Source organism: Chelmon rostratus, chromosome 19 (assembly GCF_017976325.1).
Source record: "Chelmon rostratus isolate fCheRos1 chromosome 19, fCheRos1.pri, whole genome shotgun sequence".
Classification (NCBI taxonomy): domain Eukaryota; kingdom Metazoa; phylum Chordata; class Actinopteri; order Chaetodontiformes; family Chaetodontidae; genus Chelmon; species Chelmon rostratus.
This window is the reverse complement of record NC_055676.1, coordinates 22805647-22833250: the sequence shown is the minus strand read 5'-3', so window position 1 is coordinate 22833250 and position 27604 is coordinate 22805647. Positions and strand designations below refer to the sequence as shown.

Below are 27604 nucleotides of genomic sequence, written 5' to 3'. Positions count from 1 at the left end.
GTGTATATATAACCAGCTTCTGTATGGATACAGCTGTACCACCTATTACAGTACCCAGTGACTATTTATTCCACTTATAATATTCCATTTATGCCACATGTCCTTTCGTGCAGATTTTTAGTCTGAATCTGGCAGTTGTGGTTTATTGTGGGACCTATTTTACTTTCTGAACGGTTAAGCTACATACAAAAAAGCACTTTGTGGCACTGCGCGTGCGCTTCAAAGAGGTAGTAGGTGACATCACAATGTTTGTCGCCAGTTGTGAGAGTCAAAATGTTCCTTAAACTACCGGTATCGTGTGAAGAATAACTATAACTTCTGTTTCGACAGTGAAGTTCATTCATCCTGATGGAAAAACGAAACACGGAAGACGACAGACCGACACTGTATGCTAGCAGGACTTATAGAGCGAAACCGGAAGTACGTGTGGGATTGTCCTCTCGCACTTACTCAGTCCTCTGCGCTGTCGTCCAAGAATGGCCGCTGCAGCAGCAGGAATAAACAAGCAGGGTGCCGTAGCGACGATGGAGCCCTGTATCCGACACGGGAGGGGAGCTACTGGAAGCACCGTTAAGGTTGTAATAATGCTACTAAAACCCGCAGCTACGTTACGATCACGGTGATGATGTTGTTCGGTTATTTTGCACGAAGCATCGGCGGCAGGCTAGCCTCCGTGGCTTATGATTTTTGGGTGAACGCTGCTGCGTTGGCGTCGGTGGCACGGGATGCCAAACAGTCATCTATATTCTAGATGAGCTGCGTTTCAAAGTGGAACATGAACAATGTTATTGCGTACTTATTTCACAATGAAGTGAAGTAGCATCATACGAAATCACAAGGCTGATGTGTGTGCCTGCAGCATGCTAACAGCGCTGGAAGGCTTGCATCGCTAGCTGCCGTCTCCTCTCGCTGCGCTGTAGGTTGACGGCAGCTCCTCAGTAACGTGATCGCTTTTAAAAGACACTGGCATGCGAGTCTAAACCTGCCTCCCTTAACACTGTTCAGCCAACATCCGCGTGGATATTTAAAGACCACAGTCAGAAATCAGGAGGGTTAACCATCTGAAATACTGAGAGTGAAGGTGGCAGATACTCACTGACTCACCTGTATCCTCTCTGGCTCCTTATAGAGAAACTCTGTGCATTAAAAAAACCCCCACATAAATCATGAAATCAGTGGCAGCTGTACAATATGCCCCCCCCCCCCCTCTGCAGCAGTGCCAGTCACAGACGGAGGTCCTGGAAGTTCATCAGGTTGTGTGTTCATACAGGTGCTGGAGTGTGGTGTGTGTGAGGACGTCTTCTCCCTCCAAGGGGACAAGGTCCCTCGTCTCTTGCTCTGTGGACACACAGTGTGCCATGACTGTCTCACCCGGTTGCCCCTCCATGGACGAGCTGTCCGCTGCCCCTTCGACAGACAGGTCACAGAGCTGGGTGAGTAAGAGGATTAGTGACATGATAATGTCCATAATTATTATGTTGTAATGTTCATCTCCTCTCTGAATTATCTACATTTTGAGGCATCTTTCCTTTTGAACTGGCCAATTGTTTAGTTTGCTCAACTTTATTCATCATGAGGGGAATTGTTGTGCACTGATTTGATTTGATTTGATCAGCTTTGTTCAGTTATACAACCCTGATTCTAATGATAAAAACTGAATACTGTGTTTACCAGTCCAGGTATTAACCTCCTTCATCCAATCATGTGTTTGCTCGCTCCATCCTCTCAGAATAAGCAGATATTTACAAAAATCAGCTGATGAGGTCAAATATTAAATATGTCATCTTTGTGCTGTTTTCAGTTGAGTTTATGTCAGAAAGGATTAACAAGTTATCGCATTTTGTTTTATTTACACGGCCTCCCAGACTGTAAATCAGACAGGCCATGAGCATACAGTGATATATCAGGCACAGAGGGATGCAGGCACCTCGTGCCATTGTAATAAAGGATTATGTGAATCAGTTTCTAATGCTTGACACGTCTCTGTGATATTTGTGCGTCTCCCCTTGGCTTGTCATCCTGTCAGGTGAAACCAGCAAACCATCAGAGAACCGTACAACAACATCCAGAGACTTTTCTTCCTCTGGGTTCATGACAGAAACTGCAGTTAACCAAAGTTGATATTTGGGCCTTTATCTGTCTGTCTGCTTTCACTGCAGCACATCATGTATGAATTCAGCTCTAAATCAGAGATCGCCACTGAAAATACTCCTGTTGTGGTGAAGCCTGTAATCAGCGGTTTGATTATGTCAGAGGGGTTTTGATTCAGCTTGTGTGTATTTTGAGGATAAACTTTGATGCTGTTTGTATTGCGTTATGTTGCCAAGTGCTAAAGTTATGCTTTTCTGTCCACGTTGGACAAAATAACAGCTACAAAACTGTAGCAAACCTGCAGTAAACATACTCACTGCTACAGACGTTGGTGTCTCCAGCTGACTGTTAGGAAGCCATTATTTCACTGTTGTTCTTCCCACGTTTTTTTTTACAACATGTTTAGGGGACTCTGGAGTTTGGGGGCTGAAGAAGAACTTTGCTCTGCTTGAACTCTTGGAGCGACTCCAGAATGGAGCCTCCAACCAGTCGGGAATGGCAGAGGACGCCCTGAAAGGCATGGGAGAAGTAAGACACCCGTGCTTTTACTGTTCTGCATAGTCTTCCTCACACCTCCTGCACCTCCCATTCACAGTTCTTCTCTTCAACTAGTGCATCATTCGGTGCGACGAGGACGAGAGCCACACAGCCTCGATGTACTGCACCGTGTGTGCCACCCACCTGTGTGCCGAGTGCTCGCAGCTCACCCACTCCACCCGCACGCTGGCCAAACACCGCCGGGTGCCACTGGCTGACAAGCCTCACGAGAAGACCCTGTGCCTGCAGCATCAGGTCCACGCCATCGAGTTCGTCTGCCTGGAGGAGGCCTGTCAGTCCGGGCCCCTCATGTGCTGCGTGTGCAAGGAGTACGGCAAGCACCAGGGACATAAGGTACTAAAGATAAGTTACAGTAACCGCTTCATGTTAGATGTCTTCATCTGGAGAGACGCGGTCATGTTCGACTTTCTTTCCAGCACGCTGTTCTTGAGACGGAAGCGAATCAGATCCGTGCATCCATCCTGGACATGGCCCACTGCATCCGCACCTTCACGGACGAAGTGTCCGAGTACTCGAGGAAGCTGGTGGGCATCGTGCAGCAGATAGAAGGCGGAGAGCAGATAGTAGAGGACGGAGTTGGCATGGCACACACTGAACATGTAAGACAGCGCTCGTTCTCGGCCAGAACTTCCACCATCACGCTTTTCCTCCGGCATTAACGTTAATCCTCCGTGTCTTCGTCAGGTCCCCGGCACGGCAGAGAGCGCGCGCTCCTGCGTCCGAGCTTACTTCGCAGACCTCCACGAGACTCTGTGTCGGCAGGAGGAGATGGCGCTGAGTGTGGTGGACGCGCACGTCAGGGAGAGGCTGATCTGGCTGAGGCAGCAGCAGGAGGACATGACCATCCTGCTGTCTCAGGTGTCCACCGCCTGCCTGCACTGTGAGAAGACACTCCAACAGGTAGGAGACACTATGGATGAAGCCCGGAGCGTCGGGCTGACACACACACGCTGCAGTGACAGGCCTGATGCACGCTGCTTCTTTCCTGCAGGACGACTGCAGAGTCGTGCTGGCAAAGCAGGAGATCAACTGTTTGCTGGAGACGCTTCAGAAGCAGCAGCATCAGTTCACAGAGCTGGCAGACCACATTCAGCTGGACGCCGGCATCCCCGTCACCTTCACGAAGGTACGTGCCACCCGCTCGGCTGTTCCTGGAGATCCGTTTTGATAAGCTCAGGTTTGATAAGAATGTGTCACTGTTTCAGGACAACCGGGTCCACATTGGTCCAAAGATGGAGATCCGTGTGGTGACGCTTGGGCTCGACGGAGCTGGAAAAACCACCATCCTCTTCAAGCTGAAACAAGACGAGTTCATGCAACCCATCCCAACCATCGGTAAAAGATAGACAGTGGAATCATCACTTTACACACGATAGTTCGCCTCCCTTTAGCCTTGTTCTAATTAAAGCTTCTTTTTGATCTTTTTAAAGGGTTCAATGTGGAGACTGTGGAATATAAGAACTTAAAGTTCACCATCTGGGATGTGGGCGGAAAACATAAGCTCAGACCTCTCTGGAAACACTATTACCTGAACACTCAAGGTATTGTCAGGTGTTTTACAGACTTTTATTCTGTGTGCTGTGCAGCATATATGGAGTCCTGTTGGCTTTTAGCACATGGGTGGACTTTAAAATCCGTATTTTAACTCTTTATGAGCTCAACAAGTTTTCCTTTGTTGATTTTTAGCAATATTCTACTTTTAAAGCTCACTTACGTTGCTCAGAACTTAAGCAACAACTCTGCATGGAGAAAAATGATTTGGATTATTGCAGCACATAAATTCTACAATTAAACGATAGAAAGTGTGACTTATTTGAAAACTGACTAATTAGCTCATTTTATATGAACAGGTTTGCTGCCTCTTAGAAACATTAGGACGCTCTGTTTAATGTGCTTTGGTTGCTTCACCTTCATCATCCATCAGTGTAAATGATGATGAATGCTCCACCTGAAGCCTTTAAATGTTCACCAAGGCTGTAACTTCTACCAAAGCTGCCTCATATTCTGAACTATGTGAGCGCACATTGTGTATTTTATACTGTAATTAATTTAGATCACTTTGCAGAGATCTGATTTAATTGTTGTGGATTTCGCAGCAGCATAAATGATGTCGAACACTGACTGCTGCAGTGAAAGCTGAACCTCTCCTCCTCTAACTCTTGTGCCTCTGAAGCGGTGGTGTTCGTGATTGACAGCTGCCACAGGGACAGACTGATGGAGGCTCACAGTGAGCTGGCCAAACTACTGACGGAGAAGGAGCTCAGAGACGCCCTGCTGCTCATCTTTGCGAACAAACAGGTACTGGAACGCTCACGCGGTGTTCGGCACCGTGGGTCAGAGGTGCGTCATTTCACGGTGAGTTTCTGGTGAAAATAACCTCGCCGTTGCTCACCGCTCTGCGTGTTTGCAGGACGTCCCCGGCGCTGCGTCCGTGGAGGAGATGACGGAGCTGCTGAGCCTACACAAGCTGTGCTGTGGGCGGAGCTGGCACATTCAGGGCTGCGACGCCCGTAGTGGGATGGGTCTCCACGAGGGGTTGGACTGGCTTTCCCGACAGCTGGTGGCCGCCGGCGTCCTGGACGTGGCCTAAAGGTCACGCCCTCTTTACATTGCTGTCTTGGTCCGACCCCCTTAAGGACTGAACCCCCCCCCCATCCAACCTCTGAGCCCTGCTCATCAGTTCTCCCACCACTTCCAAACACTAACTCTCCAGACGAGACTGCAGCTTTAAGCCTGCCCTCATCTTTCCTTCTTTGTGCACGACTGTGGGCAAAGAAAACAAAGATGTAAATACTTTCTGTAGCTTCACTGAAACATGGAAACTACAAAACCTTTAAGTCTGTCGCAGTCGCAGCCATCACCAGCCACAAAACCTGAGTTCAGACTACAAACTCCCATCCTGCTTCAGTTCTAAGGCAGCTTACACGGTCTAACCCCTGGCTTACTTTAGTTAGTCTTTGTTCTAACCTTTTCAAGACACGAGCCGTTTCTCTGGCTTCCATAGCGAGTCCACTTCGGTCCAGTAACTCATTGAAACTGCTCATTGTGCCCTGCCAGAGTGGACTCATGTCATTCATCATAACCACCACTATATGTGACAGTAATCGTATCTAAATGCAGAGTAGTCTGTATTGTAATGATAGTATAATTTACGTACCTTTTCCTAATCATGAAACAATTACAAAGACCTCTCGGCTAAATTCAGTATATTTGCAGGTACAGAAATGCTCAGAGGACTTTCTGTAGCTTCAAACTGAGGGTCAAATGTTCAGATTTTGGCTGTTTTCTCACTTTGCCTTCACATCTGATGTAAGCAATAGCAGTTGATGTTTCATGGGGTCTTTAAATTATGTTTTGTTTTTGAGTGTACTGTATGAACCTATTTAAAGCCGCAGCTGGTCTCGACGTGGCGCACCAGTACAGCCTCGGTTCGTACGTAGTGTTTTCTGTTACAGAACAAACTGTTTACTGAACTTATTTATGAGCGGGAACGTTTGACGTTACTTTATTACGAGGCTTTTGTGACAAATCGAGTCTTTACGCACCGATTCTGCCTCCTGTTTTGTGGAGTGTCTTTGCACGCAGAATTTGTGGAATGCACTTGTTTGCTGCCTCACTACCAGTTTTCATTTGGAAGCAAATTAACTATCTGCTGTTTCTTGGTAGAATATTAATCTCACTGCAGAACAAAATGTCTCGTGGAAATATTCCTATTTAAACATCTCACAAGTCCCGTTTGTGTCCAGAGTGCAGGTCCACCTGTAATCAACAGCCTTCAGTAAGTGTAATGTGAAACCTAGTGAAGCATTAAGCCTAACATGGACACTTGTCTTGAAACCATCATTTGACTTTGATTTAATCTTTATTCATTGCTATGTAATGTTTACTACTTGTATCTATGTATAAAAATACAAATAAAAAAATGCACGTGTGAAAAGCCTTTCCACATAGTTTGTGACAACATTTCCGTTTGTTTTTGAGACGTAGAAGAACAACGCGCGGCAGAGCCTTTGTTACCAGTGGACTTGATAATGGCTTTTGTAAATTATTCATAATGTGATGCTGTAAAATAAACTGACTGACCTTATTTGTCTGGCTGGTAGATTTTTTTTTTCTTTTTCTGCTGCTTTGCCATCCATACATGTTGTTCACAATGATTATTTACAAACTGAGACTCTTCATCTCCATCACAACTAACAAATGATTCTTACTACACTCATCCTCAGAGCATTCCTTAATAAGTCATTCTGGTAAAAAAACAAGAAACCATCAGTGTACAGGACAGGAATAAGACGTCCGATCACTTTATGGTGATGTTGATGATGCTGATGTCCTCGTACGGCTTGTCGGTCTTGGGGTTGACTTTGACATTGGAGATCCTCTGAACTGCCTCCATGCCTTTTGTACACCTTCCAAACACTGTGTGCTTGTTGTCAAGCCAAGGCTGTGAAGAGAGAAAGGCAGCGGCACACGAGCCGTCAAACTCACAAACCAGATATTTTAAGCCTCTGTCAGGCAGGGAATCTGTAGCGCTGCCGGCTGCTTCTGTCTCTTAAAGTCGTGTTTTTTTGTCAGTCAAGGCGTCGTGTTGACTCTGCATCAGGTGATTGAGTTTTAAACTTGGTTGAAGCTTTAATTCACGACCCCTGTTTCTCTCCAGCTCCTTCCAATACATTCCCTCATCAAGTTGTTCATTAATTAGCAGGACTACAATGTTCTGCTGCCTTTTTCTAACAACAACCAAGCATTGATGAAAAAGACAGCATGTTCAGTTCTGGACTCTACCTTAATAATTCCTCATTTGCTCACACTGGTTCCAAACCACAGACTGAATAATAAACAGTAGCCATGGCCACCGTGACGTCACCCATTGGTTTGTGGACTACCGTTGTGAAGCCTCGAGGTTGGCATTTTGTTTTTTTGGAGCCAGAAGTGACCATATTTAGAAGAGATGGTGGCGCTGCCATGGATACGCCTGATTGGATCCGACTGTAGCGACTTGTCAATCACAAGGTAGCCACGCCCTAAAACTTACCCTGCTCTAAATGGATAATGAGACAGTAAACTCATTGGGAAAATGTTTACTGAGGCAATGCATCAACCAGTGCCCCCTGCTGGCCATTAGAAATAATGCAGGTCCGCTTATGCGAAACAAGCACGTTCGCTGTTTAGTCGAGAGTTGGATGAGAAAATTGATACCACTCTCTCATCTGTCTGTTACATATGAAAGCCAAGCCAGGAGACTGCTAGCTTAGCTTAGCAAACAGACTGGAAACAGGAAAACAGTGTAATAAATAAGAAGCGATTATCCTGCCAGTGCCCACGAAGCTCACTAGTTAACATGTAAGATCTTATTTGTTTAATCCATATTCAAGTAAAGATATTTCACGATAAATTGGATGATTAGTTTTAACCTTCAGACAGAGCCAGCCTATATACAAATCTGCAGCCGCACATTAATGCAGTGCATGTCTGAAAGGACTTAAGGAACTAACTACTAATGAGGTGACTTACCGTCGGGACAACAGTGATGAAAAACTGTGAGCCGTTGGTGCCCGGCCCGCCGTTGGCCATACTGAGCGTGTAGGGGCGGTCGTGTCTCAGCGTGGCGTGGAACTCGTCTTCAAACTCTCCTCCCCAGATGCTCTCTCCTCCCATGCCTGTGCCTGTGGGGTCTCCTGTCTGAATCATGAAGCCCTGCACACAACAAGGACAGAAGATGTAGACACAGACTCTCACGACTGATTATTGCTGAATATGTCTTAAGAACCAGATAAGAAAACTTACCTTGATTACTCTGTGGAATATATGGCCATTGTAGTAGCCATTTCTGCTGTGGACACAGAAGTTCTCCACAGTTTTGGGACATCTAAGAACAACAGAGCAAAGTATTGTTTATATCTTGTCAAGTGTAAAGGAGACTTCTGAACAAAACCACGATGTTATACTAAACCTACTCTACGGGGAAAAGCTTGATGTGGATGTCTCCCATGGTGGTGTGGATGATGGCGCTGTCGGACACTCTCTTGGGGCCCTCGGCCTGCGTGGCAGCCATCACCTCTTCCTTCGAGGGCTTCTCGTTAAAGATGTCTCTGTCTGAGTCTGCGCTCTTTGTATCCTCTGGTTCTCTCTTTGAGAACTTCAGTAAGGAAAAAAAAAAATGATTATTAAGACAGAGAAAAGAAAAATGGAGCTTTATCATTTTCATTTAAATGCCCTGTTATCCCACCATGTAGAAGCGGTTCTTCTTGAACGCAGTGCAGAATATGGTGGGGTCAGACTCCACGCTGTCTAAAGCAGGGTTGTCAGACGCCTTCATCTCCACGGTGGGCGCCACCTGCATGGCCTTTGCAACCCCCTGGAACAGACTCAGCTGGACCACGCGAATGTTCTCCAACTTCCCCAGGATCCGCACACATCTGGAGAATAACATCCAGAAACACTGATTTGATATTTGACCTTAAATAGGTGATTGACATCAAGGTAGCGGGACACACAGGTCATAGACTTCAAGGTTTAATTAATTAATCAACACTTTAAGCACACTCATTTTCTCCATCTTCACATGAACATACCTGTTGGTTTCCACATTGATGACCTTGATCCCCAGCATTGTCCCATAGAGCACAAAGTGGCCAGTCTCATCAAAGATGATATTTGTCAGTCGGATACCGTCCACCTTCTCCAGTTCTCTCTCCACAGCCATTCGCCTCCCGAACTCCATGTCGGGCAGCTGCTGCCTCATCTGCTGCAGCTCTGTGAACATCTAACACAGAAAGCAGCTGCGATAAGCATGTACACATGCACATGCACATCAGTAAAGACTCAGGCTGAACGATGTTGAGAACTTACCGTTAATGATTCATCGAACACTCTCATCAGTTTTCCTGTTAGGAAGCGGAAGATTCTGACTTTCCTGTCAGAAGCAATGGTCGCCATTTTCTTCCCGTCAGAAGAAAATGCGAGACTGGTGGGATAGGTTTTGTGTTTTGCAAATTCATACAAGTCTGTGTCTGTTTTGTATTCCCAGTGCACATGCTTGGGGAACTTGAATTCATTCGGGAGGCCAGTCCAGTATTCCAGCATTCCCGCTTTGTCAGCAGACACGATGACTCTAAACGTGGGATTAAGGCGAATTTGGGACAGCGGTGAGGAGTGCATCTTGTCAAAGACGTGGAGGGGCTGGTTGCTTCCCCTTCCATCATAAATGAAAATCTTCCCTGTAGATTTTTCTGAGCAGGCTACCGTGGAGATGGCATCCCCGGGATTGTAGATCCACTCACACTGGCCTGGTTGAAAGCTGCACAGAGGTGAGAAATAAAATCGTGTTACATTGGGAAAGAGGTGTCAGTTCACCTTTGTAAACACCTTCTGTCCTTCATGTGTACACATTTCACATGAAGTCAAAAGAAACACTAAGCACACCTCTCTCACTCACCCCAATTTCAGCATGTTGATCATGTCAAAGTTGACAACGTCAAATACTTTCATGGCTTGATCATCACCAACAGAACAGAAAAGGGCCCCTTCAGCACTGACTGCAATGCTTTCTATCACACCTGCAGAAAATGCAAGAACAATGTCAGTACTCATTGCATCATACATGTTATATTTGACTATATCATGCAAACACTAAAAGGAAATGCAGGAAGGTCATCATACAACTCCTTCTTGCCCCCAATCACTGCATACCGAGATGACTTCGAAAGTGTTTAACAAACTCTATTCCCTCCTCCTCCTTCTTCTTCCAAAACTTGACATGGCCATCTTGGCTGGCTGTAATAATGAAGTCTGTCCTGGAAAAAGGAACATTTACTTTGATTAAAAAACAAAGCCTGGAGCAAAACAAGAAATAACATCAACAAGTTAATGTGGAGAGTGGATTTTCAAGGGTTCAGGGACACCGTAACCTGCGTTTAAGATTTTTGTGGTGATCTGGTGAGCGCAATTCATAATATATCAATGATAGGAAATGCCGTAATCATCACGGTACATAAAGGCAATCATCCTATCTTACAATATCTTAAGTAAAGGTCTTGTGCCCACCAACAGATTTAACACGGGAGACACCAGTGTATATCGTCCCTTTGGCACCTGATTTTTACGAAAATCTGAATGCTAAGTAACATTAGATTAGCACAAAGGAAATGCTGGTGTATACCAGTGTATAGGTGGTACTGGTGATTGAGTCATACCTCTTTCACTGTTCCTGAAAACTACATACAAGTTGTACCAGTTTAGCACTGTTAACACCCTCTATCAGCTAAGCATGATAATTGATCTTGGAATATTGTATATGTAAGTGGACAGCAGACACTAGGAAAGCGGTCCGACGGGGATACAGTAACTTGAACACACCATGTCCATGTCAAATTTAATGGAAAACCACTTACTTAGAACAAACTAAGTGTGTGATAACGTCTCTGTGCATGTAGCTCCGTTCATACATTGCAGCTGAAGGGAGGTTGTCCAGGTAGACACGCTCAAATTCGAGAACTGACAAAAAAAACAAACAAAAAAAAAACAAAAAGACATCCAGAGTTAGCGGGAGTTTGGTTAGCATGATTAGCATTGTTCAGCAGGAGTCGCGGATGTACGAAAATATATCGAATTATCTAAGTGCCAGAAACGAACCTTTCCGTTTCTTGGCCTTTGTAGCCTCGCTCGGCATGGGTCCGACCCACTCATCTTCTTCCCCATTTCCAACTCCATCTCCATCCTGACTATCATCTGCTTTTCGCTTAAGTTCCACATTGTTTTCAGCGGCCGCCATTGCTTCCAATCTTCGGTGTGGTCCATTCTGGATTACGGTACTTCCGTTCAGCGCCCGGACCTCTAAATTCTCTCTCACTGATCTTAACTCCAGCTGCCTAATATCCTGCCATATTTTCTGAAAACCAATACATTCTTGATTTATTTTTAGATTTCACTGCAGGTTGTATTTTAGGGTGGTTCTACCATAAGCGAGAAAAATTGGTTGTTTTGTCCAAGTAGCACATACAGGAGCAATAGCGTCCACCGCCAAATATTATTTCTCCCAGTCCCAATATAAATCAGCGTCAACACACAGTGACAACAGTCTAATCAGTGTTTCTAATCAGTGTTTTTAAGAATGCCTGTATGTGGTTTTAATCATTCAAATTTAAGTATTTAAAAAACGTTGTCCGCAGTGGAACAAAACTACTGTTTTGTTTCCGACGGTGTATTGTAATGGAACACTTGGACCAAACCAAAAGTCAACTTTAAGGGGGTAAATAGTATTTTCTTGAGATTGTTCTGTCACCAGAACATTTGCGCGTTCATACTAATGTAAATGAATTATTCACTAGAATGGATACGAAAACAACTAAACTAATTTAAATGTTGCTATTCAAATAAATAAAAAACACAGAATGCTTTTGATTAGAACCCCCCACGGACTCGGGAGTAAACAATAAGCTCACATGTATTGCCAAGATGGCTGTAGACGCGAAAGTATGATACTTGTCACTTGTAAAGCAAGCTAACTTAATAAATATTGTATACTGTTTTATATATTTTCAGTATCAGACATTGTAAGAAATACATTTTTCTTGCTTTAACGACAAACAAAACCTCAGTGGCAGAATGAGCAATATTTACATTCAAGAGCCGCCAACAAATGGAAAGGTGAGCGCCACTTTTGCAGCTTTAACATCCACTTTGTCCTTTTACGTGGTTTTCGAACAAGTCCCTCAATATCTAGTTTACTTTTAGAGTTTATAACGGTGTGGAGGATCTTTGACTACGTCGCACGTTTAGCTGAAGTCTATTTAAATGTTACGATGTTAAGTTCTAAAAGTTTCAGTCATAATTTGATCACTGCTACGTTGAGCCTTCACAATCACGTTATGTCCTGCAGCAAACGTTACTTAAGAAATGTTTGAGTCGTAAAATATTTTACTCGCTGTTGTGGCTGTAGGTAATGTGGCTATAACTTCTGGATTTAAATGTCCCACCTTGTGATCTTTTCTTAGGTCCTGTTGAAGACCTCAGCAGGTGACATTGACATTGAGTTGTGGTCCAAGGAGGCTCCTAAAGCATGCAGGAACTTTGTGCAGCTGTGCATGGAAGGTAAAAATTCAAAGCCAGCTAAAATCTGTGCTTCCAGTTTTGCGAGAAAATTCCCGCATCCATGTTGAGATGTTCAGATTTATTTGAAAATCTAGCTCAAATGGCCCGTTCGAAACACCTTTAAAGTGAGTTATGTGTATTACAGGCTAAAGTTAATCATAGGTTTTCTGGGGTATCCCACTTCTCCTAAAATTACATTATAATACGTATTTATCACCCTGGCGACCACTGAGCTGGAGGCTCATGGTTTAATTATACACCCATTCATCCCAATATGGATGAAATTCAAACCCAGCTTTGGTTATTTCACTATTTACATTAATTGTCAGTAATTCTTTATTTTATGGGTCCATAACTTTCCTGAAATGAACTATGTAATTTGGTGCTAATTATAGGGAAAATAATTAATGTTACTAAAATAAAAGTTCAATTTAAAAATCATCATTCATTTATCACTGATTTATTATTACAAACTTTATTTGCCAGGTATGTTGACTTTGTGCTTGCCTGCAGACAAATGACCAGCTGTTCACTGACTTAAAGACTCTCTAGTTTATTGCAGTTAAATAACTGGAAATGTACCAGTTGAATACTGTCTCTATTTTCCTTGTAATTACTCCCAATTGTCATAGTTATTTCCAGGAAACTCCTTGGAAATTGTTCAGACATTGCAGGCCTGTAAAATATAGTGTTGGCTTATTGTCTAGTATTTCTCCTCCTCCAGGTTACTATGATGGCACAATATTTCACAGAGTGGTGCGAGACTTCATCATTCAGGGGGGAGATCCCAGTGGAACAGGAACAGGTGGAGAGTCCATCTATGGCCGGCCGTTCAAGGTCAGACTGCTTAATTACTGTTAAAACTACCAGAAGAAGTGTGAATGGAAAACTAACCCCTATGGGCTTTCTTTTTAAACCTTTAGGATGAGTTTCACTCCAGGTTGCGCTTCAATCGGAGAGGTTTGGTTGCCATGGCAAATGCCGGGCCACATGATAATGGCAGTCAGTTTTTCTTCACCCTGGGCCGTGCAGATGAGCTCAACAATAAACACACCATATTCGCCAAGGTGAATATTTCCTGTGTGCATTCGTTTCAGTCCTGGTTCAGATATACATCCATGAACCCAGATCAGTGGAATTTTCCCCAACTGCTTTTGACCATTTGTGCTTTTCTGCAGGTCACAGGGGACACGGTCTACAACATGCTCAGATTAGCAGAAGTTGAGTGTGATGACGAGGAAAGGCCTTTAAATGCGCACACGATAAAAACTGCTGAGGTATTTTCTTCCTCCTCCGCTTTTTCACTCGCTTGACAGCTTTTGTTGTTCTTTGTGTCTCTCTCGTTAAAAACCCTTCATCTCGTCCAGGTGCTTCATTGTCCTTTTGATGACATCGTGCCACGTGAATTAAAGAAAGCCAAAAAGGAAAAAGATAAAGAGGAGGGAAAGAAATCACAGTCAAAAGCCACAAAGTGAGTACCCAGACTTCATCTGTCGCGCTCACTGTAACATTGGAAGGTTTTTGTGCTGCAGGTGCTCGAACCCTTTTGTTTACTTTGTTGTGTTTTTTTTTTTTTTGCCTCTTTTGTTCATTTTCCTTCTTCGTCATCTTTTACTGCTTCGTCTGCCCAAAAAGTACATCAGAAAAGTGGACCATCGGCCATCACTCTTCACAGCCACGAGTGACAGTGAAAATCTTTGTTGTTAGCAAATATGCATCAGTATATTTCACATGGAATTATCTATATTTTAAATAACCTTCGTGTCACTTTTGTGTTTGAGCTGCGTCGTTGTATATTCTGACAGAATCCTGAGGCAGTCCTGCTTGTTCTTCTCCTCTTTCTCTTTGGGTCATGTGCTTCAACTCATCGACAGTTGCTGCACAGATGAATGTGTTTTCAGTGTTGTTGTTTTTAATGCCTCATGTTGATTTTTGCAGGAACTTCAGTCTGTTATCGTTTGGAGAGGAAGCTGAAGAGGAAGAGGAGATGGTGAATCAAGTCAGTCAGGTACTGATATATGAAGCTAGTCCTTCTGCTGGCTGCCAGTTGAACAGCAGAGAAATAATTTTAATATTTCTTCAGGAGTTCAGTCTGTTCGCTGTTAGACAGACTCTTAAAACTGACCACGTCTGCCAGTGACGCCTCAACTGCAGGGAGTATCTGAGTTACTGTTCCTGAGTGAGACTAAAGACAAAAACATGAAACATCTAAAATCTTATTTAAGTTGTTTGAGCCTCATGTCTTTTTGGATTTGGTGCACAGGCCACAGGCAGCGTAAACCAGTGCAAACAGAGCAAACAGACCGTATGTGGTTGTAAAGGTTGGTCATTATTTTGACCTAAAGTCAGTGTTTCATCTCAGATAATCTCACATAATGCTGATTGCTGATCTAAAATGATTGTTTATAAGCATGTGCCAACTACATTTGATGGTACTAGCTGGGAAATGATTCTGTATTTACTGTACCATAATCTTTTACAGTGGACAGTTTGTCTTTGAAATGTAAATGTGCTTTGGTTAATTTCATATATTTGCAATAAGTGCTGATTTTGAATGAATTTCTCTTAAAATTAAATAGAAGTTAGAGAATTCGACATCTCATTGAAGTTTAAAAAGTGTTGCAAAATGTACAAAATCAGAATCAGATGATATTTTTTTGTTTTCTCAGACACTAAAGGGAAAAAGCAAAAGCAGCCACGACCTTCTGAAGGATGATCCCAGACTGAGCTCAGTTCCAGCAGTTGATAAGTGTGTAAAGTGACTGATTGATTGATGATTAGACATAATAAACATCTTCTTCTACATTCACAATGTTTGTCCCATTCCAACATTAACCCATATTCTGCTTTTAAAGGAAAACAAAGAAGAAGACATCAGGAGATGGAGCCAAGGTAAGAGGGACATTCTGTAAAGATGGAAAACTAAGTTCCCAGAGTCGCTTTCCTCTGATAGTAAACCTCAGCGTGTTCTTCCAGACAGACGATGAAGCTGACAGTGATGCCGAAGATGACGTGGATGCAGATGAAGAGTATGACTCAGACAAGAGAGAGAAGATGAGAGAGCTCATCAGTAAAAAGCTACAGAAAGAAAAAGGAGCAGAGAAAACAGAGCCGGGTGATGAGGAGCGAGGGAAGAAGCCGAGCCGCAGGTAGGAACGCATGATTCAGAGATAGGATACATACTGCAACCTCTGACTTCAGCAGAAATACAAAATATGTACAGAATAATGCATCTTTGTTCAGAAAATAGTTGGCCAGATTTTTGCTTTGGTTGCTAACAGCTGCAGCAGCATTAAGTTGCTGTTCCAGTTGTAATACAGGCTAACAGCCTGATGGGGGAGCTGTTGTGCTGCAATACAGAGAAAAAGTGATGAACCACGTTGAGCTTCCCTCTCCTGTTAAATAAATTCAGTTAGATGAGAGTAGACCATCAAACTTTAATTTTTGTAACAAGCAGAGCTTTCATTAAATCATTAAATCCACAGGAAGAGGACCTGGACTGTAATATTTACATCACTGCAGCTAAGGGTTATTTATTAATCTGAAGATTATTTTCTTGATTCACTGATTATTCATTTTACAGTATCTTCTTCAAGTGTCTTTTGTCTCATTGTCAGACCAAAACCCTGAATATTCCATCTGCTATCATTTAACACAAGGAAAAATAGCAAGTGTTCACATTTAAGGAGTTAGAACCAGTAAATGTTTGAAATTTTTTTGCTTTAAAAATGACTTACAGAATTAATCAGTTATCAAAATCATTAACTTTCTGTCAATCAATTTATCATTTTAGCTCTACATTGAGTTAACATGACCACAATAACGGGTTCGGAAGAGGTGAGAATGATTTATGCACTATTTAGACACTCCTGAAGCCCAGGCGCACTGAAACAATCATGAAACAATCACTGAAACATGTATTAATTACTGCCTCTCTGCAACAGCAAATCCCTTCAAAACACTTTTGTCCTCTAGCATTTCTGATTAGGTCGTGGTTGGATTTCAGAAGCAGTTTGACATGCAAATTGATGCACAGATTAATGTGCATTTCACTGTGTTATTTAAGACATTTGCATCCCTGAAATATGGAACATTTTGCTGTTTACAAGCCGCAAAACTGTAGAATTCAAATGGCACTTTTACAGAGCACAAGGTCTTGAATCTTGAAGCTCCAAATATTTCATTTATTATCAGACACATGACAATGAAAAGCAGATAATCCTCACATTTTACAAGCTGGAACCAGAGATGTTACTTGAAAAATAACTTAAATGATAAATCAATTATATTATTATCATTTATTGATGATTGGCTCATCAGTGAATCAGCCAATCACTGCAGCTCTACCTGTAGCTGAGTTACACGTTAGTCCCCAGATGCTGTCAACAACATCTGTCGTATTAGGGGGAAGCTGTGTACAAGCTGGAGGACTCACAAGACAGATTTTAAAAAGAACAAAGAAGCAGAGACTTTTTAGTCTTTTGGTGCTTGAGCTCCCAAAACACTGGATCCTACATTTCCCACAATGCCACTCAATTGCATTTTTAATTAGATGCCTAAATGGCCACTTCTTCCAAAGCTCACACATAAAAACCTTAAGTTTCAAAGGCCAAGCTGACAAACCCCGATGACGTCATCATTGACGACATCATCATGACGTCATCATGGTCATTTTCTCAGACTTCACCGAGCTCCTCCAGAGCCACAGAGAGCCAGTTGACGCTCTGCGTGATGAGTAAATGTGTTCTTTAAAGAAGGATTTTAGTGTCATGTGTCTAAAATAAGTCCTCGCCTAGTTCTCCCATGCAAATGACCTAATGAACAGCAGCACTTTAGAAGTCTGGATAGCATGATTCCATCGCTCCAGTGCCTCCACAGTTCTGTCCCACCGAGGCCTGGTGTCTTCGTCATCCAGATATCTTCCAGCTCTGTTTCTATACACACACACACACACACACACACACACACACACACACACCCGGCAAACACGCACATATCTCAGTCGTAGCTCACTGGACCAACTTCAGTGGACCTGCTATTTGAAACAGGAATGTTGGCACTCGAACCAAATTACTTACTGTGCTGAAGTAGAAGCAAACAGTGTGTCTGTCTGAGCCAAGAGTGTGAGTGAAGTGAAGGTGAGAGTGGAAGGTGATGGTGTGTGAGACAGCATTAGTCTGAAAATGAGCTGAGGAGAACGGAGGCAGCGACTTGTCTTTCATCTCTCTTTGATGCTGCTGGTTGGCCGGTTATCTCTCCTCCACATCCTCCTAACAGGTAGCCCTCAACACACATATCAACATACCCTTCTCTCATTAGCGCTAATGGGATAAGGAGTGGGCCCCCACTCAGTTATGTGTGTGTGTGTGCGCCCTGACTGACAGCCAGCCCAATGCAGGCAGACTGTAGAATATTAAACACAAGCGCAGATTGTTTTGCTACAAGAACTGTAACCCAACACAGTGGTTTGTCTTGGCAGGGAATCAAAGAGCAGGCTGGTAGGTACAGTGTTAGTCCGGGACAAAGGGGGCATTGTTGCAGGGTGAGCTCTGCTCTCCCACCGTTGCTTTGAGCTTTCAGCTGCTCTGTGCACAAGGAGGAGCACCGGCTGGTATCTGGTCACCTGGGAAAAAGGGAGAAAGGATGTTAAAAGCAGCCACTTTTCTCAGTTTTGTGCGATTGACTGCGATCGTGCAGTGTGTGGTGTGTGCTGTCTGCAGTGTGCTCAGGCCTCAGCTGGGGGAACATTAACAAAGATGATTGTATCTTTTTTTTTCCCTCGCAGTCGAGGCTGCTGAGACAACCTTGAAATTTGGAGTCTCCCTGAAACCAAAATAGTTTTTACATCAGGTCAAAACTATCTTACGTTGCTCTCCAGCAGCAGCCAGATGATATTCCACTGCACTATTCCATGATTGCAAAATGCTTGGACTTGTTCAGATTCGTCAGCAAGTTGCCAAATAATGGTGCACGGTACCTGAACCAAGGAAAGAGTCACAACTGATCAGAACTGATCCTCTGCCCAGTTTGTCTCAACTTGCTGTGATGTTTGGCGGTCTTGGTGATGCTGGTTAAGCTTTTGTGCTCACAGTTTGACACTTCTTTTATGTTGCTATTGATCAAGTCTGGTTTTGCTGTGTTTGAAGAAGGCCTCTTTAGGGGGTTGCTTTATAAAAGACACTACTGAATGAAGTCCCAAAAGCGGTGTATGTGGTAGTCGCCACTTTTGTTAAACCCGACGGGGCATGACTGGGGAAGCAAAACGCTTCCATATGGCTGTCGGACAGTGTGAGCTGCTTCTGCCAGCAGGGCCTGGCTCCCTCTGCTGTCTCTGGTAATCGCTTTTCAGTTACTGCAGGCTAGAGATAATAACAGAAGCGCACTTCCTGTTATTTATATCACTTGTTATCACATCATTATATACAGTGTATACAGTATGAACAGAATGACATTAATAGAGGCCTTAAAAATCAAGGTGCTATCAAGACTATCACATCATCCACATGATGTCCATTTACAGTCTGTCATTAAAATAATAACTGTGTGTGTGTTTGTGTGAGTGTGTGTGTGAGCAAGTGAGAGAGAGAGAAAGAGAGAGAGAGTGTGTGTGTGCTTTTGTTTATATATCCTGGTGGGGACTATAATCTGACTGCACACCAACTTGTGGGGACTTCCTGTCATTGTGAGGACCAAACTGAGGTCCCCTGGTTTCAGACTGCTTTTTGAGGGTGAAGACCTGGTTTTAGGGTTGTGATGGTTAGGGTAAGGGGCCAAAATGCATTGTGTCAATGGAATATCCCTACAGGAATTGTGATGCCGACTTTATGAAGATATTGATAAGGGTATTTTCCAATGCCAGTAATGGCAAATATATGCAAAATCACTAAGAAATGATCAAACTGATATTCAGACCAATGGTGTGAGACAGATCTAATGTGTGAAAACAAAACTTTAGAAGCTAATGATGAGAAGATAATAATCTGCCAATTTCTCAAACTCTTATTTGTTGTGTAAGATCTTAGTAAGTAGTAATAGTGGCCATCACAATTTCCCAGAGCCCCGGTTGACAGAATAAAATTGATTGTTACATCTAAACACTAAAAAAATCCCCAAATCTTCAGTTTAATATCATAAAAAACTGAGACAACCAGCGAAAATTCACATTTGAGAAGGTGGAAGCAGTGATTAATGACTTAAACGATTAATCGGTTGTCAGAATAGTTGTCTGTCTGAAGCTTTGTCTGAATATTTCATGGTAAACAATGTAACGTACATGTCGAAGCCTCTCGTGCTCTGAAAAACCAAATTGTGTTCCCTCTGTTACTCAAGTGTGTGTCTTAATTAGAGCTGCCACTAATGATTGTGTTCATTATTGATTAATCTGCTGATTTGTTTCTAAATAAAATATTAGATACTAGTAAAATATTTGCAGCACAGTGTCCGACCCTGAGGTGACGTCTCCAAATGATTTGTCCGACAGTCCAAAAGCCAAAGAGATTCAGTTTACAATCGCATCAAACAGAGAAACACAGCAAACTCTCACAAATAGATTAATATGATTAATTATCTAATTATAATTTTAAAATGCTTATTATTTTTTTGTCCATCGACTTGAGTAACTGTTATAGTTCTAATCCTGATCTTGTTGTTTCTGGATTTGGTCTTGTTCCACATTGCTGTTGAAGAAAGCATTCTTTCAGCCTTGCGGACAGTATAACTTAAATGGGACATCAGACACTAATTATCCTGCCCGAGTGGCCGTTCCCCGGACGCTGCGTCACTCTGTATTAATTGGCTGCACCTGTCTCTTGTCATCGGTCATAACCCAACGCGTTCGCAGGGAAAGGTTGCAGAGATCAAGAAAGCATTCAGCGCTGCTTTTGTGCAGAAAACTGCTTGAGATAATCCAGTTCTTGGCAGCGGGATTGTGTATGTTTTGGAACTGCCAGGTTTACACATCTCTGGCCCACTGTAGCATGTCTGCCCCATATGGGGCACTTGCTCGCTGGAAACAGTTCCAGCCAGCGATGCAGGTCTCGGACGACGGGGTTAAGACTTTTTGAAAATTAATTAAAGATACAGCAGAACACCACTTGGACCGTGATCAGTGTCAACACATTTACTATCTTCTACTCAAATAAGCAAAATATGTAAGAGGGACAGAAAATTAATGAACATATGATAAAAGAAACACTTGATGTTCTGCAAGATTCATTCCTCTCTTCAATCATGACGAACTAACAGAAGGACAAAGGATCCAGTCGATAATTGCGAGGAAGATAAGCCGCTCTAAAAGAGGAACCTTGGTCCACTGCGTGGGTAATGTGTTGGTCTAGATCACTCTGCAAAGTCATGCAAATTCCTGTGTTGAGGTTGGATTCCTCCACTCCAGCTCACAGTTCTCCTTGGCTTTTGACCAAGCCATGGAGTGCCCCCTGAGGGGAGTTCACCCAGCCATCTTGTTATTCTAGCACATTCATCCACATCACTTGCTCAGTCGTCAGACTGGTTTGAGTCCGCCATAGCACGGAGAAGCTGCTGCTGCCATCCTTGTGGTGTACTTACTTGAAATAAGACTTAGGTGTTAAATTTTACTGTTGAATATACATTTGACTTGTTTCCATTATTCTGTAGCTATATTTTAACTGAAAAGAGTTTGACTTTATCATTTATTACTTTTCTTAAAGTCACTCGAAGCCCAGAAAATGAAGATACAATGAAATCCAAAAAAGGCAAGGACGCCTGCCTGTACACTTTGGAAAACCATTGAATTTTTGATGAACCATACAGTCATCGCTGTACTATTTTGTAGGCTGTCGAATTCCTGTGTCAGCCTCAGACTCGTGCCAGACACTGGAGTATTAAATGCAAGGTTCTGAATCATGAGCGAGTTCTTGGTCTCCTGCCAATCACTTCATATGCTTTCTTTATGAAAAGTTAATCATCCACAGCTCTTTGGGTTTCACTTTTTTTAATTTTCTGAAAGAATGACAGTAGCTGGCAGCCGCCTGGTAGACCCAGACCACTGGGACTGGTAGAGATTCTCAAAAAGCATCCATAATGTATGTAGCTTTGCCCATTCAGGTCTGTTTATCTGGCAAATAATAAAATCTGAGCGGCTTTCTCTCTGAGTCTCCCCTCCTGCTAGCATATGGAGAGCCCTGTTGATGGATGGATGGATGTGTCTTCTCTGTGGCTTTTAGAGAAAATGGGAAGATAGCAAGGCCACTCTTCACAAACTCCTCCAACTCCTGTCCTTCCGTCCTCTCTTTCATCCTTCGATGATGCTTTTCACCTGGACCTGAGTGATGTGTGAAGTGGTTGCTAGGAAACATCTGTAGTGCCGTCCAGTAGGCAATCTGCTTTGTAAACAGGAAGTCACTGTAGTATCACAAGTGTAGCATAACTGTCAAAAATAATAGTTTCAAGAGCCTGTTCTCTGTATCAAACTTAATTGCTAATCCTTAATAAATGTAAGCAGTTAGTTAGCTTGTTAGTGGCATTTGTGCAGTTTAAAAGAGAAAAGATCGAAATATCCTGTTAAGCTAAGATAACGATGCCATTCCGTTAATCATTTTGTAATGTAAGGCATGTTGTGTTATTTTTGTTAATTCTAATTTGAAAAAGGTGGAATTTAACATCATTTTAAAACATTTACATAAAATATCAGATGTTTCGATCATATTTAATATTACCTCTTCAGTCTAAACAAGTCACATGTTAGCAAGCTAGCATATCATTAGTAAGCTAATGCTCGTTTTGGTAGTTACACCAGTGATCCAGCATTTTTCCTTTAGGGACGACCCCTGACTAAGTAACAAAAATTACTTCAGCGATTGATCGTTCGAGCTCTAACGAATTAATCCAAGATATTTGAATTAGAGCCTGATCTTAGTTTATCACAGATATATGAGTATCATGTTTAATGTTGCGCCATAATTGAAAATAAATGCAGCACAGAAATGCCAAAGATGTTCGAGGTTCATTTAGAAATGGTGTCATCATTATTTTGTCCACCAGAGGGCAGCGATAGGTTCAAGTTGCCACTGTAGAATCTCACGCTCAGCACATTTCTCTGCCACGATTCGTAAACAACTAAATATAATAAGTCCTTATTAAAAATGTTTGTTTATGTCATGTGTTTAAAAATTATTATTGGTCAGTGTCGTTACAACTGATAGTGGTATCAGCCTCAATCATTAACTCAAAATAACCCGCATATAATACAACAAATCGTTATGTAGTCAGAAATGTGCCTCTCACATTATTCCAAGTGCGTAGAAACAAAATACTTTGTGGTGTTGTGCTGTGAGGGTCCTGAGAGGAATTTGCTGAGCCTCGAGGTGTGTCTTAACAGGTGTTGTTGGGGCTTTTCCTGTCCTCTCTGGCCTCTTTCTCTTTATTGGCACCGCGGCTGTGGAGCCAATTGTTTGGCTGTTGCCTTGGAAACGTCTCTTGTTTTCTGAATGGCAGCATGTCAAGGCAGGCAGAAAATGATCACTCTGTCCAAAGTGCTCCTCACTGTAAAATATCTGCATAAAACCTCACCTCTCAGTCCTGGAGAGGAGGCTGGACTGTGCTGCAGGAGGGGCTTTGCGTCATGCTTGGCTCATGGTTGATTTTACAGAAGCACAGATATCATGTCAAGAAAGCTTCACTGGATGCATCAAACCAAGTTGTAAATACTGTACATGTATAAAGAGGAATCTAATGCAGTCTAATACGACAGCCCTACAATATCCCACTGTCATCATGACTAAAGTATTTATTTTTAGACTCAGATTATTTTTCAGGTTATAGTTGGTGACCAATAATCCCATTAGGCATCTACTTGTGACCACTGTTATTTTTTGCCTGTGCAGCCAGTACCTGGCCTCGTTGCACACCTGTATGTTGCTTTCTGTTGGTTTGACAGCTAATTTAAGGGGGAACTCGACTGATTAATACACTTAAAGATCAGTCAAGTAGTCCTAAGGTGAACTACACAGCCTGGGAAAACAGTTGTTTATTATCGCTTGTGGTTCTGGAAGAGCTTTGTCTTACCTTTGTTGTATTAGCTTGGAGACCACAAATATTTATCAGAAAATTGCATTATGGGAAGTGTAGGATGCAGCATTTTTTAAGCTTGACCCATACTAGAGACTGAAAGTCAGGATATTTCTGCGTCTTCTTGACTTTGTTCTTTTTAAAATGTTTTTTGCACTGGTGTATCCATAAAAACATGAACATTTGTACAACCTGTGTAAAATCTGCCAATACAGCTGATTGATTTTCACCTTTATCACTAATACTGTATGTGAAGCTGCCTTTGTAATGACAGGCAATCACATGATGGCATATTCTAAAGAGCGTTAAAGTACCTCAGCAAAAAGCACTCTTCTTTCATAATTTGCTCACTTCCTGCAGAAATTAAACATTTTAAGCACAAGATGAAGTGTCTGTGTTTACCTTTGATGGATGTCAATATTCTGTCTTGACTTAAGGTGTACCGGCCAAATAATTACACCAATTATACCAAGTTTACGAGGCGTTACCTCTTGTGTGAAATGTGAAATTGTGAATGGCAGCTGTAGCATTTGAATAACTGTATTATTTTGCTCACCTCTGGTTTGTCACATCTGAGTAGCATTACCACACTCTATATAAATAGTTTGCCTCAGAGAAGAGGTTTGTTGTCATTGCTCCGAGACAGAGCCGAGCAGGCGACTTCCTCACACGGGCCAAGTCTGACTCTGCCAACCAGTTCTGCTCTTGGCAACTCAGTTTGGAGTCAGCTGCAGCATTTTTTCTCCATGAAAAGAGACGACTAACGACTGTACGTCTGACTGATTCCTCATGTTTGTCCTCAGGAGCAGCAGGAAAGCCAACGAGGAAGAGACGTGACATCAAGTCAGCCGCAGCTCTTAATATTTGTCAGGACACTTACAGTTAAAACATCTCTCGGTTTGATGCCTCACTGCTTTGCCACAGACAATGTCAGATAGTTAAGCGAAGGTAAGACGAGTGTTTGAAAGCTACAAACCGAAGAATCAAAGCTCCAGATAAAAGGGAAGAAAAGGATGTAAATGAATGTCAGTCCGGAGAAGCAGATGTAAGAAACAAAGGCTGCCATTGTTTGGTCTGGAGATGCCTCACATGTTTCTAGGCCAGAGGCCCAGTCTGTGCAGCTTACCTGTGCTTTGTGGCTCTGCAAGAGAATGGGACAAAAACAGGGCTGTCAGGCAGTACAAAAATATCATCATTTCCTAACATAACATATCTGCTCTGCAACTGGCAGCAGTCTCAATCATGTGAAAGGGAACAATAATCAGCAGTGCTGGCCCACATTCAGACTTCTAGCATTTAGCCTTGCATGAGCCGGGCTTCGGGCCACCTGCCAAAATGGACGCTACCTTGAGTCAAGGAAGCAAGGATGTGCCTTGGCCTGCCTCCGTCCTCCAGTTAAAGATTTTATAAGGGTTGCTCGACGTGAGCGGTGCCTGTAATACTTAATGTGTTACCACTAGAGGAAAGGAAGTGTAAAGTTTTTCATGACTTCTACCACAAACAGTGTTTGACAGTTGTGTGTTTCTTGTATCGGAGGACGTTTCTGTCATTTATTGCACACAGTGTGAAATAATATCTCGTGGCTTCCATCCAAAGAGTCGTTCTCTGCTTTACATGCATGTATGTGTGTGTATATGCTTATGCAGACTAAATGTGACTCGAGTCAGACTCAAGTAGTGAATATGGTGACTTAGACTTGACCTGAACTCCCACCTGTGGCACTCAGTTCTGTGAAGGGCATACCATGACTTGTCTAGGACTTAAAACACCTTTTTAGACTTGAAACTTGGAACTTATTTGTCTTGTCTCGGGAGTTGTCTGTTTTGACTTGGGATCTTTGTGTATTGATTTGGGACCAAACTCGCTTGATTTGAGACTTGACTCGTCTTGGTTTGTTTTCTTCAACTTTAGATTTGATTCGGGACATGTTGGTCTTGACTTGGAACGTGACATCGAACTTGACTTGGTTTGTAACTTGGAACTTGCTTATTGGTATTTACTAGAGACCTGTTTGTCTTGACCAAGGACTGAAGTTGGGACCTGTTGGTCTTGACAGGGGACCTGACCTGGGACTTGACTTGGGACTTGTCTGTTGATTTAGAACATGTTGGTCATGACTTGGGACTTCACTTGGCCCCTTTTGCTCTTACTATGGGACTTATTAGTCTTGACCAATGACTTGTCTGTCTTAACTTAAGACTTGGTATTCTTGACTTGGGACTTGCTGGTTTTGACTAGGGACCTAATTGTCTTGACTTGGGACTTGTTGGTCTTCACTAAGGACTTGCTGACCTTGACCTGGGACTTGTCTGTTGATTTGAAGCATGTTGGGCTTAACTTGGGACTTCACTTGGGCCATGTCGCTCTTAATTTTGGACTTGGTAGTCCAGACTAGGGACTTGCCTGTCTTAACTCTGGACTTTGTGGTCTTGACTCGAGACTTGCTGGTCTTGGCAGCATTAGAACGAGTTTAAAAATGACAGCCTTACACTTGGACACTTTTTTCTCACTTGAGTCTGCTGAACCTCAACACCCCGTCTGGTGCTTTCCAGAACCTGGACTTCACCTCACTTCATTAAGGCTCCGTCCAAATTATTGGAGCAACACAAGCTTTTAATGTACACACGTCATTCTGACACTTGCACATCGTGTTTTAGGTGTGTTTTCTATTCCTGCATAATTAACCACGAGCGTTTAGTTTTAAAATTTCAGAACAGTTGGTGTTTGGGTGTGAAGGTCTACATTGAGGTCTTCATAATGATGTATGTGCTTATTTTACAGCAGGATCCATTGGAGCCAAGAGTCTGCTCAAACTATTCACTGTGCATTTGTCATGACTGATGCTGGTCTGAACCTGTTGCTCTGTCATCGTTCTCGTCTGCTGCAGGTGAAATCCTTTATAGCAGTTATATACTTTGAGTTTTAACTCCTCAACCTCACTTCTCGCCTCGCAGTGATGAATTACGGAAAGAGGCGCGACAGCTGAAGAAGGAGCTACAGGCCATAAAGCAAAGGAAAGAAGAAAGTTCAAAACCTGCTGTGGATGAAGTCAAGGACGGTGAGCAGATTTTATTCCTCTTTACCATTATACTCTAGATCAGGCATGTCAAACTCATTCCATAAAGGGCCGTGTGGCTGCAGGTTTTAGTTCCAGCCAAGGAGGAGCACACCTGGCTGGAATCGATTAATCAGCTGATCTCAGTCTTCAGCTGATAACTAAGTGATCCCTTGATGTTGATTGGTTGGCCTGGTGTGCTCCTCCTTGGCTGGAACAAAAACCTGCAGCCACACGGCCCTTTATGGAATGAGTTTGACATGCCTGCTCTAGATTTATTGATAATGTACTATGCATGTATCTTCCCACAACGAGGTGCTTTTTAAGGATGTTTGAAAAAGAGCTCTTTCAACACAGAGCCCTCTAAGTGTGAACAAAGTCTCTAAGAGGGTGGTCCGTGCTACATTCTCTGCTAATGGACACTAAGACAGGCAACCCTCTGATTTTGTCAATTAGTTGCAGACGTCTATTTTTCCCCCCAAGGGTCTGCATTTTTGTGTTAAAGCTCAGAGAAAATTGCGTGGGTGCGAGTTGTTTAGTGGCCGCCATAGTTGCACATCAAACCCTTTGTGTGTTTGTTAGTTTGCAGCTTTGGCCAACGCGAGTCTGTAAAAAATCTGCCCCCAAATCTCCTCGGGTCTTCACCGCACTGCAGTCTGTCATAATGCCGTCAATCTTTGGATTTTTGCTGATGCTGAAACACATTTTTGAAAATTACCAAAAACCACTTAGGCACAGGGGTTAGCTTGAGGTTGTGTGTGT

At 42.9% G+C, this 27604-nt stretch overlaps 3 protein-coding genes across 4 annotated transcripts in view; 2 read left to right on the top strand and 1 right to left on the bottom strand.

The window, feature by feature from the left end:
* The first annotated feature begins 451 nt into the window (after positions 1-451).
* trim23 (tripartite motif containing 23) lies at positions 452-6730 on the top strand. Its single transcript, XM_041959657.1, has 11 exons — positions 452-575; positions 1271-1433; positions 2498-2619; positions 2704-2982; positions 3066-3248; positions 3334-3549; positions 3641-3775; positions 3855-3984; positions 4080-4190; positions 4823-4947; positions 5060-6730. Exons 1-11 carry the CDS (start codon positions 477-479, stop codon positions 5237-5239), a joined length of 1743 nt encoding a protein of 580 aa, XP_041815591.1. The 5' UTR covers positions 452-476; the 3' UTR covers positions 5240-6730.
* Positions 6710-11422, bottom strand: ppwd1 (peptidylprolyl isomerase domain and WD repeat containing 1). Its single transcript, XM_041959656.1, has 11 exons — positions 11284-11422; positions 11043-11145; positions 10342-10445; positions 10088-10208; positions 9502-9949; positions 9225-9415; positions 8879-9068; positions 8607-8788; positions 8437-8518; positions 8164-8346; positions 6710-7093 (listed from the first exon to the last, which is right to left on the bottom strand). Exons 1-11 carry the CDS (start codon positions 11420-11422, stop codon positions 6950-6952), a joined length of 1887 nt encoding a protein of 628 aa, XP_041815590.1. The 3' UTR covers positions 6710-6949.
* Positions 11423-12022: 600 nt separating this feature from the next.
* Positions 12023-27604, top strand: part of cwc27 (CWC27 spliceosome associated cyclophilin) — a 28778-nt gene continuing 13196 nt past the window's right edge. The window contains exons 1-11 of one of the 2 annotated variants that reach the window (XM_041959840.1): positions 12023-12297; positions 12645-12741; positions 13466-13578; positions 13665-13808; positions 13920-14018; positions 14109-14212; positions 14680-14749; positions 15411-15490; positions 15597-15633; positions 15718-15890; positions 26742-26845. In XM_041959840.1, the coding sequence (XP_041815774.1) occupies positions 12256-12297; positions 12645-12741; positions 13466-13578; positions 13665-13808; positions 13920-14018; positions 14109-14212; positions 14680-14749; positions 15411-15490; positions 15597-15633; positions 15718-15890; positions 26742-26845 (1063 nt within the window). In that variant the 5' untranslated portion in view covers positions 12023-12255. The remainder of the gene's footprint in view (positions 12298-12644; positions 12742-13465; positions 13579-13664; positions 13809-13919; positions 14019-14108; positions 14213-14679; positions 14750-15410; positions 15491-15596; positions 15634-15717; positions 15891-26741; positions 26846-27604) is intronic. The other variant, XM_041959839.1, reaches the window with a different exon arrangement.